A 22,593-nucleotide genomic window follows, 5' to 3' on the forward strand; every position below is an offset into this window, starting at 1 on the left:
TTTTTAAGATTTTTGATGATTTTGGGACAAAAACATACATTTTCACTGAACATCTGTAATAAAGACGACACCGCAGCATTTTCTTCCGTCAAAGTCATCTCATTTTCGGAATAGCCGCTTAAAGTACTTCGACGACTTTCACGTTCTGCTTCATCGTCGTTCACGGGAATGCCGGAAATAATCTGAAAATTTAAAAAAATTGAAATGAAAGAAAATTTTTGAAGAGAAAAAGTTGGGTTAACTTACCGACGCGTTAGGTTGATATCTTCCAGGGGTTCGATTTGGGGTTTTTGGAGTTTGTGATCCTCTTGAAGGAGACTCCATTGATTCATCCATGGCTTTTTGTTAAAATTTTACAGTGATCAACACTTTTAAAGCCTTTTTTGAAGGAAGGCATCAGCTAACAAAATCGCGGGAAGCTTGTGATGCCTTTCAGCGATTAAAAACTAACGAGGTTTTTATCACTTTCATTCGTCTCAAATATTAGGTTGATCATTTTGGTTTCACCTTATTTAAGGTTATGATAAAATTTCAAGAAAATGATCAGAAAAATGAGTTTTAAGCAAGTTGGAGACGAAAATCTATTGAAAATGTGAAAAAATTCAAGTTTGTCGAGTTAAAACGATCAAAACGAGAAAAATCAAAAAACGATCATTACATAACCTCAAAATTTGTAAGTGATCAAGGTTTTAAATATTGTAAAAATTCAATTAAAAATTAAAATTCCTTTATAAATTTAAAAGCTTCATGTAAGTATTTTTTAAAATCATGTAAAAGAAAAATTTTGAACAAAAAGAAATAAAAATAATTTGATAAAAAGATAACCTAAAAAATTAACTTAACCTCAAAATCATGAAAATTTGTAGTTTTTAGCGAAAAATTTTAAATTTTTTTTACCTTCATTTGATAGCTTTTCAAAACTTCAAGAAAATCAATTAATTTCTCACTAAAATAATTCAAAAAATTTTTGTTGCATTTATTATTTCACTGATCCTTGCTATGTTTACATTATTTTAAAATGTGTATGTGTGTGTGTTTCTGTGGTAAATTGCGACATTTTAAGTCCTTTTAGGAAAGATGGAGACTTTTACGGATGAAATATTGCTAATATTAAATATTTAGAAAAATAAATCTAATAAAAAGTTGAATGAATTCCCACTTCATAAGTTGCTTCTTTATCACTACTTGAGGGACTTGCGTCATTAGATGACTGTGTCTCCATATCGTGTGTGCCATTTTTCGTCAAGCCATCCATCAGCTTCTCGTCGTCGCTGTGCCCTTCGTCAGTTGTTGCCTTCGAGGGCAGCTCTCCGATGATTCGACGAATGTCGTCTGTCAATTTTGTGGAATTCTTTACTTGAATGTAGATGGATTCCGCTTTGGTTAGGATTTTCTCGAGATTTATGTTGCCCGAAAGTTCGTTGATGTGCTGAAATTTAACAAAAAAATATTATATGATTAAAAAATTTTTTTTTTCAAAAATGAAAATTTCTTTAGTTAAAAAAAACTTTAAAGTTTAATTAAAATTGAATAATTATTTAATATTTATTTTAAATAAATATTTTTAATAAAAATAATCATTAAATTATTTAAAGAAATTTATTTTTTTTTTAATTTAAAAGAATTTTAAAACATTTTTTTAAGTTTAAAAAAATTTAAATAAAATTTAATTAAAAATTTATTTTAAAAAATTAATTTAATTAAAAATTAAAAATTTTTAAAAATTATTTTAATTCGAATAAATTTTTTAAAATATTTTTTTTTAATTAAAAATTTTAATTAAAATTAATTTTTTTTTTTTTAAAAATTTAAATTTTTTTTTTTTTAAAAATTAATTTTTTTTCAAAAATATTAAAAAAAAAATTCTATTGAAAATTGAAAAAAATAATTAATAAAAAAAAATTAATATTTTTTTAAAGAAAAAAATCAAATATTTACCTTCAAAATTTCGTTAAACTCAAAATTATTCTCCATAAAGATAAAAGCCTCCTCATCCAAAATCGCCAAAGCAATAAACAAATGGAAATTTTTGCACGGTAAATCCGTAAAGAGCACTTCCCACAACGCAAGTATATCCGAATTCGAGAATTCTCGTTTGAACCATACTAAAAGCCATCGGAAACAAAAATACATATTTTCAGACTGATGTTCGACGAAATAATTGTACAACTTTGGACTTGTATAGGCAAGTAAGGTATTCACGTCTGTCAATTGTCGCTTCATTCCTGCCTGATCGATGTCAAAATTGTGGAAGACTTTGTCCATGAAACCCACAAAGCACCAAAATGCATCCTCCTCGTTCTCCATGAGCATCAAAATGGGCGCCAACAAGTCACTCATGCCCTGCACATAGCCCAAATCGAAGTTGTACATGATGTAAGTCATCAAAATATTCTGCAATTTGACGAGATTCGGGTTGTCTTCGCCCTCGAAATACTCCAAGTTGCGATCTGTACGTTTGACATCTTTCTCAATTTGGCACTTTCTATCACGATAATCCGAGAAATTGTTTTCCTGCTGCTCGGAAATGCTCAGCCATTGACGTTTCATGCGAAAATAGTCGTCAGTCAAGGCAGATCGACGATCTTCGCGCTCCTTTTCGGTATCGTCCCACAAATCGTAGTGCAAAAGCAACTTCCAGATCAAAGGTCGCACTTCGGCATCGACTCCGCCACGGAAAATAATGCGTTTAATTGTGTCGACGTCACGATAACTCCCATCGTCGCATCGAAAATCGTTTAGTTGCGACAGCGTCAAGGGATTTTCACGCCTTGTGGCAATTCTCGTAGGTAAGTGACTCACATCGACATCATTTGTGTCGCCGCCTGCCATGGAAACGACCATTTTCTCAACTTTATTCGCTTCTGCTGTGTGTAACATCTCCGCCGGGTCACAAGCGCGCTCCGGCGTCAAAGGCGATGGCGTGCTAAATTCATCTCGGGCACGCGGAAGGAAGTTGTGACCAATTGCAGCGAGAATTTCCATCGTCCCGTACTTATTCCAGCCCGGATTTCGTCGCGACGACATTATTTCGCCGATATCGAGCTCCGCGAAACTCTTGTGAAGCTTGTCTCGTTCCTTGTAATCGACAAAGGTATAAAAATTTCGTTTACTTTTTTGGATGTAACTCGATCGTTCGAGGTACGACATGAAATTTTCGATGTGAGAACTGTGAAAACTATAAACAAACGTCGCAATTCCGTATTTATCGATTAGTTTCAGCTCATTTTTGGATGTTTCAAGTCCCTTTAGATCACAAGATTTGGTTGTTATTTTAATTGCTTTTGATTTTTGTTCGGGTTCGCCTGTCGCGACGTCAGAATCGCAACTCGCAAGTGACGTTGGATCATCGCCCGTGTCATATTTCTCGGCATCAGGCACAACAATTGACCATTCGCTGCTCTCGAACACCGTATACTCCTTCAACACCCATTGCAGTGAAATTCCCAGCGGCCCGTTATCTGTAACAAAGAAATCAAAGTACAAACAAATGTCGAAAGGCGATAAGAAAAAAAAATCCTCACAAACCTAAAACATTGAGACTTCCCATTTTTCCCAACACATCCATGTAAGCTGCCGAGCCTCTTTTGAGCGAGATTCCATATTGGCTGAGAACTTCCTACAAAAAAAAATCAAAATGAGTCATTAATCAATCAAAGGTGATAAAAACAACATTCTAACACATTCAAGGTTTTTTTTCTGATGAAACACACACACAACTCACTGAATTCCCATACAAAAAATATCAAAACAAAGACCCAATTTCGTCACAAATGGATTTAAGGGATTTTTCGGGAGATTCTTGATTCTCACTTACCTTTGAGTCTTCCGATGACATCTTGAGCTCGTATTTCGATGAAAATTGACAGAATTTGCTATATTTGACTACGAGAAATGCGTTTAAATTGTAAATTACGAGACTCTCGACATTTTTATGCGTTGTTTTTATGAATACGGTTTTCTCAATGATGTAAATTCGAATTTTGGTAAGTTAAAAATATTACAAATTTTTTAATGAAATTTGAGAAAAATAAAATTTTTAAGAAATATAGTGCGATTTTCAAGTAATTTTATTAAGTATTTCATATTTTAATTTTTTCATATAAAATTTTCAATAATTTTGAAAAAATCTAATTTCAGTTTTAAAATTTTTTTATTTTATTGAAAAAACTGAAAAAAAAAATTTCCTTTGACATAGTTTTGTTTTAAAAATAAGTTTTCAAAGCAAAAATTTTAATAAAATTTCACAAAAATAAAAATTGCTCCAAAAAAAAAGTACCCTTTATCTCTGGGCATAAAAAAATGAAATTGAACATAGTTTTGTTTTAGGGGCTCTAATTTATCATTTTTAATCAAAAAATCAAATTTTTAATAGATAATGCGTTTTTAAAGCAAGTTAAGTTCATATCTAATATAATTTTAATTTTTTTTGGTAAGTAATTCTTAGTTATTTAATTTAAAAAAATAAATTTCTTTGACATGGTTTTGTTTTGAAAACTAAATCAAGAGCAAAACTGTGTCAAAAACTGTGTCAAAGCTGTGTCAAAAAAATAGCTGTGTCAAAGCAATTTTTGTCAAATCTTGCTTTGTCAGAGGGCTCTAATTTATCATTTTTAATCATTTTATAACTCAAAACTGCCAAAAAATTGAAACTGAAAAAAAAAATTTCCTTTGACATAGTTTTGTTTTAAAAACTAAATCAAGAGCAAAAAAACTGTGTCAAAAACTGTGTCAAAGCTACAAATGGATAAAAATTTATCAATTTATCATTTTTAATCATTTTATAACTCAAAACTGCCAAAAAATGGAGTTTTGTTTTAAAAAAAATTTGTCAGAGCAATTTTTGGCTCCAAATGGATAAAAATTTGTCAGAGGGCTCTAATTTATCATTTTTAATCATTTTATAACTCAAAACTGCCAAAAAATTGAAATTGAAAAAAAAAATTTTCTTTGACACAGTTTTGTTTTAAAAACTAAATCAAGAGCAAAAAAACTGTGTCAAAAACTGCGTCAAAGCCATTTTTGTCAAATCTTGCTCCAAATGGATAAAAATTTATCAAAGGGCTCTATCATTTTTAATCATTTTACAACTCAAAACTGCCAAAAAATTGAAACTGAAAAAAAATTTTTTCTTTGACATAGTTTTGTTTTAAAAACTAAATCAAGAGCAAAAAAACTGTGTCAAAAACTGTGTCAAAGCAATTTTTGTCAAATCTCGCTCCAAATGGATAAAAATTTGTCAGAGGGCTCTAATTTATCATTTTTAATCATTTTATAACTCAAAACTGCCAAAAAATTGAAACTGAAAAAAAAAAAAAGTTTTGTTTTAAAAACTTTTCTTTGACAAGTTTTGTTTTAAAAACTCAAAACTCAAAAAATTGAAAGAAAAAAAAATTTTCTTTGACATAGTTTTGATTTGAAAACTAAATCAAGAGCAAAAAAACTGTGTCAAAAACTGTGTCAAAGCAATTTTTGTCAAATCTCGCTCCAAATGGATAAAAATTTGTCAGAGGGCTTTAATTTATCATTTTTAATCATTTTACAACTCAAAACTGCCAAAAAATTGAAACTGAAAAAAAAAATTTTCTTTGACACAGTTTTGTTTTAAAAACTAAATCAAGAGCAAAACTATGTCAAAAACTGTGTCAAAGCAATTTTTGTCAAATCTTGCTCCAAATGGATAAAAATTTGCCAAATTCAAAACAATACGAGGCTAAACATCAAAAATCGCCTTTTAGTTAATTCAAAAACATTACTCTACACTATTCCTTCTCTGATATATACATTTTGGGGGACGACTTAGAGAAAAAATTATATAAGTAAGGAAGTAGTGTACTTTGACATCTATGAAACCGTTAAAAAACATAAACATATTAATTACCTCGCACAAATTTTCGTAATTTTTAAGTATTTTCCATTAAATTTTCATCGAATTTGTATTAAAAAAGGACAAAAGATGCCTCCAAATAAGGAAGAATTGGAAAATAGTCACGTAGTTCACGATGAACAAAAAGTATCAGCGCCAAAATGGACTTTCGGTAAGGAGGGAAAAAGGATTGTTTCTCTACTTTCATGAGAATTCGCTTTACTCGATTTTTTTGAACCTTTTGAGGCATTTTTAAAAAAAATTCTCAGAATGATATTTTTAGAAATAATTTCTTTAAAAATTATTTTATTTTTTTAGATGAAACAAAACTTCTAATCGCCTGTGTCAAAGAGCAACCCGAATTATATGATCCAAGCAATTCAAAATACAAACTTCTGTCGTTTACGGAAACTCTTTGGGCTAATTTCGATCTATTACTGAAGAAGCCAATGGGATCTTGTAAGTCTCTTATTTTTTTTCAATAATTTTTTTTATTAACTTTTCATGTTTTTTTTAGGCAAAGAACGTTGGGGAATCCTTCGACAGACATTCCGTGGCGAATACAGGACAAATCGAGACAAATCCAAATGGAAATTGTACAAAGAAATGGAATTTTTATCAAAATTTCTCTATTCACGCGGTCCTTCGTTGAGCGAATGCATCGAATCTGCCCTCAAAGGTCAAGTACCAACGCAAAAAATAAAAAAAGAGCAAGATAGTAATCGAATGGTGTCAGTTATTTCCGTCATTCCCGACGATTGTCGCAATGAAAACGATTCGCAACACGTCAATATCACTCTTCAACCGCCTGAACAGTCAATTAGCATGGAGCTTTATTGCGAAGAAGAGCCTCAAACATCGAATCAAGACTACACATTTGCAATTCCGAAACTCGAGCCTGTTTCCATCAAAAATCAACTTCCTCACATGTCAACTCCGATCGTTCCTCGTATCGTAAAACGATCAATTCCCGATGCAGAACCGCAATATCGAGCGATAAAAGTGCGAAAATCGTCTCCGGAAGTCATGAATTTGAACAAAGTGAAGTTGCAAAAACTCTCAACGACTCCCGGGAAATCAGAGCGATACACATTGATGCAAGACAGCTACCAACAACAAATAAAAGTGAGTGCATCACAAACTTCCGGGACCCAAATTGAACGAATTTCAACTCCGTGTTGCGCTGAATCTTCGTTAAACCGCACAGTGAAGCCTCATGAGTATCCGGCGTGCTCTTGTACTGCGGATGGAGATATGATGTTTATGCAAAGTTTGCTTCCTGACTTGAAAAAACTGAATTCGAAGCAACGTTTGGAGTTTAAAGTACAAACTTACCAACTTTTACAAGGACTCTTGTATAAAAATTAGTGATTTTTTTTTCTTTAAAATTTTTTTTATTGCAAAATTCTACAAAGTATTCTATTTTTTCTCTTTTCGTATAAAAACTAAGCTAAAATTAGTTAAAATTAAAATTGTAAAAGTTAAAATTAGCATTAAAAGTACTTAAAATTTACATTTCTTAACAATTTTTTTTATAATTGTACCTTTCAACAATGTCGTTTTGTTACACTGGGCTTCAAATTTTTATTTATTTTTTTTAATTGGAAGAAATATTTTATACAAAATGATAAATAAATTAGTACAGCTAAAATATCATTCAAGTCTCGTACGTTGGAAGGCAAGGAGGAACGTTCCAAATTTATTTTTAATTTTTTTTTTTTAAAAATTTAAATTCATCAAAAATTTTAACGGATAAATTGATTATATTTTTAAAATTACAAAATTTGACAGGTGTCAAAAAATATTTTTTATTTTTATTTTTGAGCAATTTTTAAATTTATTTTAATTAAATTTGCTCTTTTTCAAAAAAAAAATCTAAAATATCAAAAATTTTGAGAGTATTTAATTTAAGAAAAATTATAGAAAATTTTAAAATTTCAAAAATAAGATTTTTATTTAAAAAAATGAAAAATATCATATCTGTCAAATTTTGATTAAAAATTTAATTTTTTAATATTAAAAAGTTCAACTTTTATTTAAAATGATAGAAAAATATTTCAAAATCGTTCAAAAAATGAAATCTGAAAAAATATTTTGACATCTGTCACTTTTTTGATATTTCAAAAATTTGACAGCTGTCAAAAATTTATTACAAATTTCATTTTTGAACAATTCTAAAGTTTTTATTTCTTACTTTAATTAAATTCACGCGTTTTTGAACCTCAAATGTTCAAAAATTGAAGATTTTAGAAACTCTAAAATTTTTGAAAGCATAAAATTTGACAAATTTTGAAAGTTCGAAATTTGTCAAATAAAATACTTCAAAAATTTAAATTAAAATTAAAATTTTTAAGCATTCGAAGATCAAAAGTTCGTAAATTTAATTTAAATAAAATTTTAAAATTGCTCAAAAAATAAATTTTTAATTAAATTTTTGACATCTGTCAAATTTTGAACTGTCAAAAAATTTTTAAAAATTATCCGTTAAATTTTTTTTTCAATAAAAATTTTAATTTGAAACGTTCATTTAACTTAAAATTACAAAAATATGTACATCTAATGCAACTTCTTGGCCCACTGTGGCTAATTCTATGGCAGAAATGTGGGAATCGCGTTTGAGTATTATTACAAATACCAGTCTTGAACTTACAATTTTTCTTTTTTTTTTTTGCCTATCTACGCTAAAAATTCTTAACTTTACAATTTTCCTTAAAAAAAAATTTCTTTTTCAGTTCTTGGTAGGTAAATAGAGAAACTTATTACTAACTTTTCCTTAGACTATGAACCGAAGCGACGTCATTTCCCGACGAATCGAGCGTATGCGTGCTTAACGACGGTATCAGATTATTTGTGAAGCTCGGCGGCATGGGACTCGGTGTTGAAAATCCGCCGCTTCCTGCCCCATTTCCATGATGATTAAAAATCGGTCTATTCGTTACAGGCGGATAATGATGTTTGCTGCTTCCCCGACTTCTTGACGACAAAACGGGCACAAGTCGCGGCGCGACATTCGTTATCAGAGGAGGCGGCAAGTGTTTCATCGTGTGATGCAGGGAATTTTTGCTGCGAATACTACTGGCGACACTTTGTCCGCTTCGCATCGACACGCTGTCGTCTTTTAAACGTGCAATTTCGGAGAAAACATGAGCTAACGGTTGATATTGCGGACCCCAATCGAGCAAATAATCCCAATTGTAGTTGCTGGTCATGTCTTCTTGGTCTTGATGATGGTGCGACGACGTCAAATCGTGATTCGGATGGATCGGGAGATCGTTCAATTTGGCATAAATGAGGTTTGTGATGTCGACTTCGTCGTTGTCGTCTTCGTACATTTGCATTTCTTCGATGGGCATCGGATGATGATGATCGGAAATTTGCAAAGGACCTCCCGTGTGACGCGTTGAGGAGCTTGTCGATCGATGCGAAGCCCCAAGACGTGCGAAATATTCCTGTTGACTATTGTGACTATTATGAACGGAAACATCTGAAAGTCTCGAACCCGTGTGAAGAGCTTCTCTTTGCAACGGACCTTCATTAATCATTCGAATTTCCTCATCTTCGCCATCGTCTTCGGCACTTCCTCTACCACTCGAACCACTTTGCGACGTCGACAAATCCGAAGTTGTCGCTGCCCCCGAATTAGAACTTCCCGTATGAAGTCCATAGGGCGGAATTTCATCGTATCGCGGGGGTGCAAAGCCACTATTGGTACTTTGTGTTGCATCACTTCCTCGAATCGGGATCGTATCAAAGGTACTTGGATCGACATAACTGTTCGTATTTACCGTATTATTCTCCGAATTCAACCGTGGCTTCGACACATGCTTCAATCCGCGCTTCCTCCAATGCAAAAAGAAGAAAGCTGTCGCGAAAACTGTCAAAAACAGCAACAAAGTGATGAGTAATCCAATGACCCAACTTCCAGATTCAGCGGTATCTTCTCGTATCATGTCTCCAGCAGTCCCGATAGCATTCGAATCGATCAAAATTTCAACTACTGTCATGTTAGACAAGGATCCTTGACGCCCCGAGCTGGCAGTAGCTACTAACGAAACGTCTTTCGGACCGATATGATCGATTTTTTGCTTTGTCATGATGGCTCCCGTCGTGAAATTCACCTTGAAATACGGATTTTGTGTCGTAAGTTGATAAATTATCCTGCCATCCATCCCCAAATCCTTATCTGTTGCTTTTATATAGCCCACAATGTGATCTGCGGGAGCGAAATACTTCCCTTTCGGACTGGGTCGAAGCACAAAATGATAAGATTTCTCCGTAAACTGCGGCACAAACTCATCTCGGCTCTCAATTAAGACGTGAATTTTGGTAGTTGTCGATTTTCCGCCCGAATCTGTTGCTGCGAGCAAGAAACTGTAACGAGATTTCGTTTCGTAGTCGAAAATTTGTTGCGAAAAGATCGTTCCTGATGCAGAGTCAACGCTAAATCCCTTCCAAGACTCGTCAATGTCGGAAAAATCGTTCAATGGCGATAACGCGTATGTTAATTCGCCAAATTTACCCGCATCTGCATCGATTGCCTTAATAGAAGCGATTGTTGTGCCAATTGGTTCGTTCTCGCCGATCATCGTAAAGTACTCAAGTAACGGGAATTTCGGTGAATTATCGTTCGAATCGAGTAATTCAACAATAAATGGCTTCACGGCGCATTTTGGCATCAATCCGCTGTCACAAGCTTGAATGACGAGCGAATATGGCTCCGGATGTTTGTCAAAATCGAGTCGATTGTTAACGGAAATTTGCCCGGAGATCAAATCTATCGTGAAAAGTTGCTCGTCGTTGCCAGAAATGATGCTGTAAACAACTTCAGAGTTCTCAGAGTTGCTTGCGTCGTCGTCGATGGCTTCCACGCGAGCAATTACGTGTCTCAAAGCGACAGATTCGTTAATAACTGCTCGATCTACGGTCGAAATGAACTTTGGGACATTGTCATTTACGTCGTCAACGTTAATTGTAACTGAAATTGTTGAATTTTCGTTCACATTTGATGCGGTAAGTTCCTTTTCTGTCATCAAAAGCTCCAATTGGTACGTTTCGCGTGTCTCCCGATCCAAGGGTTTGACAAGAATGATCACCAAATCAGGCATTAAAACGTCAAAGACGAGATTTTCGTTGCCAGAAACGATTTCGAGGTTAATTCCTTGCGCCAAACTTCGTTTGTCTTCGACATTATTGACGAGATTCAGGATTTTTGTCCCAATTGGGGCATCTTCAGCAACTTTTGCGCGATATTGCGATTGGAAAAAGGCGTTTCGCTGTTGATGATCGTTCAAAATGTGAACTCGAACGGGAACAATTGAACGAAGACTTGGCACTCCTCGATCCGTAGCTGATACAAGCAAGTCAAAATCGCGGTACATTTTTGTTGGATTTGATGCCATGATTTGAGTTAAATTCGCCAAAAGTCGTCCCGTGCTTGAATCGACGGTAAATCCAGATTGAGATCTCACAAGTTTGTAAGAAATTTCAGCATTTTTTCCGGAATCGGCGTCAGTTGCACTTACGCGAACAGTTTCTGTGAGGATTGTTGGCGAAATTGAATGAGCTGAAAATAAAAATTTCATTAAAATTTATTTTTATTATTTAAAAAGCAAAAAAATACTCACTTGAAACAGTACTTTGGTAAATTGTCTTTTCGAACGACGGTGCATTGTCATTGGCGTCAGTGACTTGAATCGACACTCCCGTTTCCGCCGAGTAATTCTTGTCAGAGACGACAATTTGGAGTTTGTAGTCGCGATGTTTCTCGTAATCGAGTTTCTTTTTCAGGATAATTTTGCCGTTGAAGCGATTAATGCCGAAGATGGAAGACATTTCCGTGGATAAACTTGATTCTTTGAAGCTGTACGTCAAAATTGGGCTTGTGTCGACATCGTTTGCCGTTATTTGAGCTACGGATGAACCAACAGTTGTATCTAAAAATAAAAAAAGATATTAGACTTATAAAATTCATCAAAAAAAAAAAAAAATAAAATAAAAAAATATTTATAAAAAAAAGTTTTTGAGTGGTTTCATTGTAAAAATTTTAAGAATTTTAATTTAATTTTTAAATTTATTTATTTATTATTTTTTAATCAAATTTTTTAAGCATTTTTAGTTAAAAAAATTATTTATTTTTAATTTATGTTTTACTTTTTAGCTTACTTTTCATCTTTTAAGATTCATCTTTTAAATTAAAATTTATTTAAAACTTTTTTTAATTAATTTTTTTTTGTTTTTATTTGAACTTTACCGAAAAATATTTAACTTTTGTCAAAATAATTAAAAAAAAAAATATTTAATTTAGCTTAAATAACTTTTCCTTTTTTTATTGAAAAAAATAATAATTTAATTATTAATTAATTAATTTTTAATTTTTTTTATAAATTTTCTATTTAAAAAAAATAAAATTCTATAATTTACTAATTTTATTTATTTTATAATTTTTCAAAATTTTATTATTTTTTTTTTCATTAATATTTATTTTAAAAACAGAAAAAAAATTTGATCAAAAAGTTCAATTGAGTATCTCAGAAAAAAAAAATATTATAAAAAATTAAAATTTGTTTGAATCAAATTTTTACTTAATTAAAATTTTAAATTTTAATTTAATTTATTTTCAAAATAATTTTTTTTGACTACAAATTTCTCAAAAAATCGTAAAAAATATTTTTTTTAAAATTATGAATACTTTTTAACTTAAAAATTAAATTTAATTCACTTTAAATAATTTTTATTTTTTTAGGTAATTAAAAAAAATAATTTAATTATTAAATAATTGATTTTTATAATTTTTTTTTAATTTTATTTATTTATTATAATTTTAATTTATTTAAAATATTTAAGTTTTTTGAGAAATGTGTCATTAATATTTATTAAAATAATTCAGAATTTTTTTTTATCAAATTTTAAAATTGAATATCTTAGAAAAAATTATTTTAAAAAATGAATCAAATACTTAATTAAAAATTATTTTAAAAAAATAAAATTTTTTGACCAAAAATTACTCAAAAAAAAAATTTTAAAAAATTTATTTTTCAAAAATTTTCAAATTTTTATAGTTTTCAAAAATTATTTAATAAAAATTTTAAATAAAAATTTCAATCGAAAAATTTCTTACCTTCCGGAATCGTGACAAAATTATTCGGCGGGAACGTCGGTTGATTGTCATTGACATCCAAAACGCGCACCAACAAACTTCCCGTCGTCGTTAATTGCGGATAATTCACATCTGTGGCAATAATTTTCAACGTGTACTGTTCTCTAATCTCCCTATCCAACACAATATTCGTTCTCACAACTCCGCTATAGGCTGGCTCAATTACGAATGCATTATCATGGTTTCCATCGACAATGTGATACAACAACTGACGATGTTCATTTTCACTTGCAGCTGAAACTTTTGCTACAAAAGTCCCCTTGAGACGTCCTTCGGAAATAAAAGCGAGATATTCCTTCTGGGTCAACATCGGAGGTCGAACATTCATTTGCGCAAAAGTTACTTCAACGTCACAATAGGCATACATGAGGGGATTTTCCTTCGCTTTCGACATAACTCCGAGATAATATTTCGGTTGCCATTCTCGATCGGTAATTTTAAGATCTTTGGCTAAAATTATCTCTCCATTGTTCGAATCGATGGCGAAAATGTCATCTTCATTCCCTTTGATGATGCTATAGGTCGAACTGAGACGACGCCCGTTTGTGGTAATGGCATGAACAGATCCAAGTCGCACACCTTCCGCGACTTTTCCGTTGAAATTCATGAAATACGTGTCATTTTGGAACTTTAAACGTGGATGACGATCGAAATCATCGCCAATATTGAGTTCAATTAATCCAAAAGACGTTTTTCCGGGAGATCCTTTGTCTTTCGCCATGACTTCCAAGTAAACTGTCTTTCCGTTCTCACTTACTAACGATTGTGTTGCCGTCAAAACTCCCGTATTAAGATCAATTTTGAACTTATTGCTGGATTTTGTCGAAATTAGCTCGTAAATGATGTCGCCATTGATACCGGCGTCTCCATCTCGTGCCTCAACGTTCAGCAAAACTTGTCCTGGTTGCACCAAATGACTAATTCTGCTACGAAAAGGGTAATCTTTGAACATTGGAGCATTGTCGTTGACGTCATCTAACGTTATTTGGACTGAAACTCGCTCGGAACGGGCTGTAGACTTGCCGCCATCTGTTGCGACGACAATTAATTCGTAAAATTGCTTGACTTCTCGGTCCAAAAAGCCCGTTGTTGTTATAACGCCTGTTTTGCTGTCGATTTGGAACATCGAATCAGTCTCATTTTGAACGCTGTAATACACTCGACCATTATTTCCGCTGTCAGCATCTTGCGCTTTCACAACGAGAACGACATGACCGATGCCAACGCCCTCGGAAACGGTTACACTGTAGCTGGGCTTCTCAAATCGCGGGGTATTGTCGTTCAAATCTTCCACGATGATCGTTAAATTGCACGTATTTTGATACATGACGGGCGTTCCGCGATCCTGAGCCGTTATTTGAAGCACATACTTCGATTGTTGCTCCCGATCCAATGGTTTGACGGTAAGTTCTCCCGTATAAGAGTTGATGTTGAATTTATTGCCGACATTTCCTCCCGTGATCGAATACGTTATCTCAGAATTCACGCCGGAGTCAAGGTCAAAGGCCAAAACTGTGTGAATTATGCCTGTTTCATGATTTTCGGGCACCAGAAGTGTGTTGCACGACTCTTGACCGAAAATTGGTTTGTGATCGTTGACATCCATGACACGAACCACAACTGTGGATATCCCGTAGTTCATTTGCGACGACTCAAAGGAACGAAATTCTTGCGCATACACAGGAATCAAGTACAAATCGCGCGATTCTCGATCCAAAAGTTTGGCTGTTGTGATAATTCCTCGCACAGGATCGATTACAAAAGCATCATCGACCACTCCCTTCGGAATTGAGTAAGTAATGTTCTCGGCGTCACCCCCAATGTACGATTTAGCGTTCACCCGTACGACAAAACTGCCAATTCCCGCACTTTCGGATATATTTGCGTAATAAATTGGGTCCAAAAAGCGCGGAGGCATGTTTTGGGACCCGAAAACGACGATGCGTAAGTCCATTTTTGCACTTTTCGTTGGTCTTCCATTGTCTTTCGCCACGACTTGAAGATTAAAATTCGAAATTTCAAAGTTATTATTGTGTTTTGCGATTCTCGTGTGAATATTCGTCAAAGTTGAGTCATATTCGAACTTTTTGATGCTTCGCAAGGGCTTTACGAGAGTCAAAACGCCACTTTTCGCATCTAATTTGAAATATTCTTCTTCATTTCCAGCAACCAAAGCGTAAGTTACTTTCCCATTGTCTTCAGAATCGGCATCGGAAGCGAGAATATGGGTAACCACGTGACCAATTTGCACTTCGTCACTCAAATGAACAGTTACATTACTGCCTGAGGGATGCACAAATACGGGAGCGTTGTCGTTGATGTCTTGAACGAAGAGCTGGACTGTCACAGAGGAGCGTAAACGTTCACTAATGTTCGAGGATTGATCGATGGCTTGTACTGTGATGAGATATTCGGTGCAAATTTCATAATCCAAAGGTTTTGTCAAGTGCATGACGCCTGTTAGAGGGTCTATGGTGAAGATTTCATCGTCGATCGAAGGCAAAACGCGTAAAAGTTCGTAATGAACTTCGCCATTTCTGCCAGAATCCGCATCTGATGCACTAAAGTTGTACAAACTCGTGCCAATTTTCGTATTTTCCGCGATTTTTATCTCAATTGGGTCCAAATTCCATACCGGAGCGTTGTCATTGACGTCAGCAACTTCGATTTTTACCGTAATTGCGGAGCTTTGAGGGTTATTTGATGTTGTAATGTCCAACGAACGCACTTCTAACTTGAATTCGTGTTGCAATTCACGATCCAAGGCTTTTGCAACAACCAACGATCCCGAATGATAGTCAATTTCGAAGGCATCTTTGATGGTATCGTTCGTTAAAGGCGTCAAAGTGTACGTTACATCCAAATCTTCGGTATCGACATCATTAAAACTCGGATTATTCATCAGTGTTCCAACGACATGACCAACTGCGACATCTTCTCGTACGCGAAAAACCACACTTGAACTCGTAAAAGTCGGGCGATTGTCATGCAAATCCAAAACTTCGATCCGTAAAACGCGAACTTTTTGTTTTGACGGGTTTCCGTTGTCAGTTGCTGCCACGGCGAGACGATAAATGTGTTTTTCCTCGTGATCCAAGACTTTTTTCGTTTTTATCAAGCCCGTTATGGTGTCGATGCTGAACGTGTTGATGCCATCAGAGTCTCTTCCGCGAATTATTGAGTATTTTATGGTTGCATTTTCGCCGTTATCGCGATCGACAGCGCGAACTTTTACAACTTCTGTGCCAATAGCTTGTCCTTCACGAACAACGATGACGTCGTCTTGCGGATCAACGATATCGGGAGAGTTGTCGTTGACATCTTGAACGATAATGCGAACGGGAACACGAGCACTTCGTTGAGGGATGCCATAGTCACGAGCTTCAGCGGTTATTTCGTAAGTTGCGCGGAGCTCGCGATCGAGGGATTCGCGGATTGTGATTTCGCCTGAAAAGAAAATATTGAAAATTGTAAGTAAAAATCTTTTTATCAAAATTTTTAATTTTTAAATTTTTTTTTAATTTAAAATTTTTAATTTTGATTTTTTGTTAAATATTTAAAAAATTTGATTTTTTTTAATTTAATTTTTTTTTAATAAAAATTTTAATTTTTATTTAAAATTTTTTATCAAATTTTTAATTTAATTTTTTTAATAAAATTTTTAAAATCGTAAAAATTTTTTTAATAAAATTTTTATTTTAAATTTTTTAAAAATTTTTATTTAATTTTTTTAAATAAAATTTTTAATTTTAATTTTTTTTTAATAAATTTTTTAATTTAAATTTTTTATTCAAATTTTTAATTTAAATTTTTTATTAAAATTTTTAATTTAATTTTTTTAATAAAATTTTTATTTTAAATTTTTTTATTCAAATTTTTAATTTTTTTAAAATTTTTTTTTAAATTTAAAATTTTTATTTTTAATTTTTTAAAATTTTTAATTTAATTTTTTATTCAAATTTTTAATTTTAATTTTTTTACTAAAATTTTTATTTCAAATTCAAATTTTTAATTTTTTCAAATTTTGTGTTCTTAATATTTTTAATAAGCAAAAAAAAATTTCAAATTTTAACGATAATTTTATAAATAGACATTTATAATTTTTGGTTCAACTCAAAATCTCAATTGAAAAAATTACTTAAATTTTTCAAAATTAAAAAAAAATTATTTAAAAATTAAAAAAAAAAATTATTTAAAAATTTAAAAAAAAAAATTTTTTAAATTTTTGTCAAATTAAAACAAGTTTAAAATAAAAAATTTCTCACCTGTTGCATGATCAATTTGAAAACTGCTATTACTCGGTATCAAACTGTATCTTATTGCAGCATTTTGTCCAATATCCTTATCGCTTGCTCTAACAAATCCAACTCTCGTTCCCTTTGGCATATTTTCTTGAATCTCAAACTCGTAACTTTCGTTCAAAAATTCAGGACTATTATCGTTGGCATCTTGAACATTCAGAATTATATTCGCTTTTGTCGTAAAAATGGGAGTTCCGTTATCACTCGCAAGTACTGTGATGTTAAAAAAGTCACAAAACTCCCTGTCAAGCGTTCCTCGCAAATAAAGCCATCCATTATTAGGAAAAATTCCAAAAAGTAAATTTGCTTCGTCAGGAATCATTGAAGTTTGTTCCTTCGTGCGAATATTATCGATGCGATATGTAATTCTGGCGTTATTTCCCGTATCATAATCGATTGCTTCAACTTGTAAAATGCGACTATTGATGCTAGTTTCTTCCGATACGTTCACGTGATATTGCGATCTCGTGAAAATCGGTTTGTTATCGTTGACATCTTGAACATCCACGTAAACTGTGAGATTTGTAGACAATGGAGGATCTCCCAAATCAACAGCTTTCACAATTAACGCGTGCTTTTGTGACGTTTCATAATCCAAATGTCTCAAAAGTGTCAGTGATCCAGTTTTGGGATCTATACTAAAGAGGGCGCTCGGTTGTTTTTGCGCCATTTTTGTTGAATTCTCAAAATTTACGAGATAATACGAAACAACGCCACTTTTTCCCGAATCTTTATCTCGAGCATGAGCTGCATAAATTGGAACTCCCAAATCTGTGTTCTCAGGAATGGAAATTCTAATAGAATTCGACTCAAATTCCGGGGGATTGTCATTTACATCTTCGATATCGATGTTGACTTGAGTATGCCCATAAGCGGGAGGATCTCCGCTCGTCGCTTGAATATTTAGCAAGACTTGAGGCTTTGTTTCATGATCCAAGGGGTTTGCGACACGAATAAAGCCTGAAAGAGGATCGATGGAAAAATAACTGTCAGGATCTCCGGAATAAATTGAGTAACGAATGTCATTTTTACTGCCAAAATTCGTAGCTGTAATTGATCCAACCATCGTATTGTACTTGGCATTCTCTTTAACTTGGTAACTGTACTGCGTTTTATCGAAAATCGGAGGTCTTTGAGCCGAGTCGATTAAGCTAATGTAAATTTCCGCATTTGTTTTTGACTGTAAATCCCCGCCATCGATCGCTGTGACATTCAAATGATAAAAAGTCATTCCATTATTCGCCAAAACATTCGGTTTTGTCACAAACAGTTGTCCGCTTTGTGGATCTAACCTAAAAATGCCAGCTTCATTGCCGCTTACGATACGATAAGTCACGTGACCAAACTTTCCAAAGTCGATATCTTTGGCAACGACTTGAACAATTGGGGTAGATGTCGCTTCATAAGCATCCGTTTCGCGCAACGAGACATTATACTCGCGCGGATAAAAGACAGGTACATTATCATTGACATCAGTGAGCAAAATTTTAACTACTGCGGTTGTACTGAGACCTCCTCGATCTGTAGCAATAACAGGAAACTCATATGAACTCCGCGTTTCATAATCGAGCTCATTTTCGATACAAATTTCGCCAGTATCTGCTTTAATGACGAATTGATTCAACTTTTTAAAGCGATCTCCAATTGTGTAATTCACCATGGCATTTACGCCGCAATCAGAATCTGTCGCCGAAACTGTTAGAATGCAAGATCCTTTCATTTCGTTCTCAGCTACGGAAACATTATAGAAGCTTTGATCAAAAAGCGGCTCGTTGTCGTTAATGTCGTGAATAGTAACGAGAACTGTCGCCGTTGAAGATAGAGGAGGAACGCCATTGTCTGTTGCTAATATCGTTAATTTTGGTACAGGCTCCGTTTCACAATCGATATGCGTTTGAGTAGTTATCAAACCGGAAAATTTGTCAATTTGGAACCATTGTGAATGAGTTTCGGGCGTATCACGTAAGGAATATGAAATAACAGAATTATTTCCCTCATCTTTATCGATAGCTGTCACTTGTATAACAGAAGTTCCCGGATCAGCCACTTCCATGATGTTCGCATGGTAGATTTGTTTCTCGAAAAGCGGAGGATTGTCATTGATATCAGTGATCCGTAAGTAAATAGTTTTCGAGGCATGTAATGGCGGAGCTCCTGTATCTGTTGCTACAACGTTTAACGTGTAATTTGCTTTAAGTTCGCGATCCAAAGGTAGCGAAACGATCATTAAATATATGATGTTATCACGAGTTGTAAGTCCAAAATGTCCTTCGCCTCCGGATAGGGAAACATTAACGTTCGAATATTTCGTTTTAGAATCAGGATCGTTTACGGAGATACGAGCTACGAATTCCCCCGGTTGAGCATCCTCGGAAATTTTGGGCGTTGCGTCATCGCTGAGGAATATCACGTCAATAACTGGTTGATTGTCGTTTATGTTCAGTACTCGTATCGTCACAAAAGCTGTCGTTTCAAGCGGTAAGTCTCCATTGTCTTTTGCCACGATAACAAGTTCATGCAATTCCTTTGTTTCAAAGTCGAGCGGTTTGTTGACAAGTATTAAACCGGTTTTCGAGTCGATTCGGAACATGGAGTCGCGATCGCTTTGTCGCCTATTAATGTAATACTCGACTTTGCCGTTGTCGCCGTCGTCAATGTCTGTCGCATAAACTTGCAGCACGCTCGAATGAACTGTCGCATTTTCGAGTACAGTTGCGAAATATCGACTTTGATTAAAAATCGGTTGATTATCGTTGACATCCAAGATGGTAATGTTAACGATCATTTGTCCCCTGAGGGGAGGACTTCCTCCGTCGAGTGCTTCAACGACGAGTGTATACGACGAGGTAATTTCCCTGTCAAGCAACCCGTTTATTTGCAGATCCAAATAGAGGACACTGTCACGCTCACGATGATACGCCAGTTTGAAGGCGTTATTGAGGTTACCGGAGATGATGTTGTACTTTTGTGTGTTAAAAGCTCCCAGATCTAAGTCACGTGCGGGATTCAGAGTTCGTTTCACGTCTTTCGGCGTGTTTTCGGGAAACTCGATGTTCATGACAGGCACGGGAAATGTCGGAGCATTGTCATTTTCATCCAAGACCTTGATAATTACTCGGATGTGTTCGCCATTTAGGGGGATGGCAACGAAAACGTACGAAGCTCGTGTTTCTCGATCAAGAGCTCGTTTTGTACGAATTTCTCCTGTTTTGTGATCGATTGCCAGATCAGCATCGACATACCCTTCGCTGCCGGGTACGGGCACAATGAGAAACGGTGGTGCTAACATGGCATCGTCTACATTACTACTACTGCTACTTTTACTGATAAAGCCGATTTGAGACCCGATCGGGACATTTTCCGACACACTTAACTCCCTAACGTATTCACAATTGGCAAAAATGGCGATTCGCGTGCAGCTGAGACTTAGGAACAGACATATCAGAAGTAATTTCAGCATTTCACCCGGAGCCCATGTCCTGATGAACAGATTTTTTCGTCGCATTTTTGTGCTGGCACGCCTCATCATCAAGACATTTGTTGTCTGTTGCTTTATTATCTCTCGCTCTCTCTCGTATGTGCTACTGTGCACTTTACACAAAATATTCGTGGTTGCAGTTAATTATCTTTTAATGATATTATGATGGCAGTTGCGTGCCAAATTGATGTGTGATTTAATCAAAGATTATTTGGTGGTGCATTGCTGATTCATCGGCTGCGATCGTGCTGCGAGATCTGTAATGAGACGAAAGAACACAAAAAATTGAGATTAATATACGATAAAAAGGAAATGCATTAGACTCAAGGCGACTCATTAACTTTTTGTTTTTGTTCGTACATCGTCGTCTCGAGTTGCGCTAAATTACGATAAAAAAAAGGCACACAAAAAACGACAAAATTTCTCTCTTTCTCACAAAAATTACTCAAGAATTTTTTAAAAACAAACAAAAAACGTTCGAAACTATTGCCAATCATCAATAAACTTTCGAAGAGTGTAAATTAAAATCCCGCTAAGAGTCGCTCGAGTGACACAAAAAACGATAAAATCGCGTTTCTCATTGTTTTAAATCGAGGACCAACAAAAAAAAGTTTTGAATTTAATCCAGAATGTGTTAAAAAAAAAAGTTTAAGACAGAAACGAGGAAAAAACACAACAGCTACATATTTTGCAGATTTCATTAAACACCGTACATTCTTTCTCTGCCTTCTTCGTCGACGTTTTTTGCAGCATCTTTTTTTTTTTTTTTTGTTTTTTCATAATATTCTGCCAAAGTTATTCAATCCAACGCGAGCGACGATTTTTTTGTAGGTTCTATATTGCTCACAGTGAGGCAAAAAAAATAAATTTAAATATAAAGTGAAGTTATTTTTTTTCTCAAAAAGTGAAAATTAAGAAAATTAAATTTTTTACATCTTATTTTTTGATAAATTCAAAGATTTTTTATTACAAAAATATCAAAAATTAAATTTAAAAAAATTTTCAATAAATCTCTCTTGAAATTGAAAATAAATATTAAAATTAAATAATAAAAAATATTAAAAAATTGCAAAAAATCGCAATAGTTGAAAAAAAAATATGTTGATTTATGAAGATTTAAAAAAAAATTAATTAGTTAAATTTAAATTAACAAAAATTAAATAAAATAATAATAAATTTTTAATTTTATATAAAAATTAATTTAAAAAAATTATAAAAAAAAATTAAATATTTAAACATTTTTGTGATTAATTAATTTTTTAATTGTAAATAAGTAAAAAATTATACAAAAAATTATTTTTAAAAAAATATTAATTAAATTAAATTTATTTTTTCATTTCTAAATTTTTAAAAAATTATTAAAATAAATAATAAAAATTTAATTATTTAAAAAGAACTTTAAAAAATGTTTGCAAAAATTAATTAACTTATTAATTATAAATAAAAATTATAAAAAAATAATGTAGAAAAATTTTAAAAATAATTAATAAAATTTAATTAATTTTTTTTTAATTTTTGAATTCTTTAAAAAAAATTATTGAAATTAAAAATAAATTTAAAAAATCAAAATTTCGGGATTTAAAAAAAGCCCACTGTGAACACATATTTTTATTATATGAATGATGTCTTGGTAATTTTTCTACCTCTCTTCCACAGTCACATTTTTTAAAATAAAGAAGAAAAAAAAATTATAAGATAATATCTTCTCTACCTCTTTTCCATAAAATATAATAACTATCTTTGCATTTTTTTTACATACCAACCGCACTACAAACTCGCTATCGTAGTATAG

At 33.1% G+C, this 22,593-nt stretch overlaps 4 protein-coding genes across 5 annotated transcripts in view; 1 reads left to right on the forward strand and 3 right to left on the reverse strand.

Moving 5' to 3' along the window:
• The window catches only part of LOC134831020 (condensin complex subunit 2-like), a 40,607-nt gene extending 40,182 nt beyond the window's left edge, over positions 1 to 425 (reverse strand). For both annotated transcript variants that reach the window (XR_010161987.1, XM_063844653.1), the window contains exons 1-2: positions 247 to 425; positions 39 to 182 (exon numbers count right to left, since the gene is read on the reverse strand). Coding sequence is in view for 1 of the 2 variants with exons in the window: in XM_063844653.1 (XP_063700723.1) it covers positions 39 to 182; positions 247 to 336 (234 nt within the window). In the remaining variant the exon portion in view is untranslated. The remainder of the gene's footprint in view (positions 1 to 38; positions 183 to 246) is intronic.
• Positions 426 to 952: 527 nt separating this feature from the next.
• Positions 953 to 3,951, reverse strand: LOC134831536 (TBC1 domain family member 15). Its single transcript, XM_063845284.1, has 4 exons — positions 3,818 to 3,951; positions 3,529 to 3,619; positions 1,939 to 3,461; positions 953 to 1,429 (listed from the first exon to the last, which is right to left on the reverse strand). Exons 1-4 carry the CDS (start codon positions 3,836 to 3,838, stop codon positions 1,133 to 1,135), a joined length of 1,932 nt encoding a protein of 643 aa, XP_063701354.1. The 5' UTR covers positions 3,839 to 3,951; the 3' UTR covers positions 953 to 1,132.
• Positions 3,952 to 5,865: 1,914 nt separating this feature from the next.
• On the forward strand, positions 5,866 to 7,420 carry LOC134831739 (uncharacterized). The gene is made up of 3 exons (XM_063845546.1): positions 5,866 to 6,038; positions 6,185 to 6,325; positions 6,384 to 7,420. Exons 1-3 carry the CDS (start codon positions 5,957 to 5,959, stop codon positions 7,232 to 7,234), a joined length of 1,074 nt encoding a protein of 357 aa, XP_063701616.1. The 5' UTR covers positions 5,866 to 5,956; the 3' UTR covers positions 7,235 to 7,420.
• Positions 7,421 to 8,628: 1,208 nt separating this feature from the next.
• Positions 8,629 to 20,783, reverse strand: LOC134828400 (protein dachsous). Its single transcript, XM_063841377.1, has 4 exons — positions 17,288 to 20,783; positions 12,984 to 16,469; positions 11,491 to 11,799; positions 8,629 to 11,429 (listed from the first exon to the last, which is right to left on the reverse strand). Exons 1-4 carry the CDS (start codon positions 20,781 to 20,783, stop codon positions 8,629 to 8,631), a joined length of 10,092 nt encoding a protein of 3,363 aa, XP_063697447.1.
• Between the last annotated feature and the right edge of the window lie 1,810 nt (positions 20,784 to 22,593).

This window comes from Culicoides brevitarsis, chromosome 2, assembly GCF_036172545.1.
Source record: "Culicoides brevitarsis isolate CSIRO-B50_1 chromosome 2, AGI_CSIRO_Cbre_v1, whole genome shotgun sequence".
Lineage (NCBI taxonomy): Eukaryota > Metazoa > Arthropoda > Insecta > Diptera > Ceratopogonidae > Culicoides > Culicoides brevitarsis.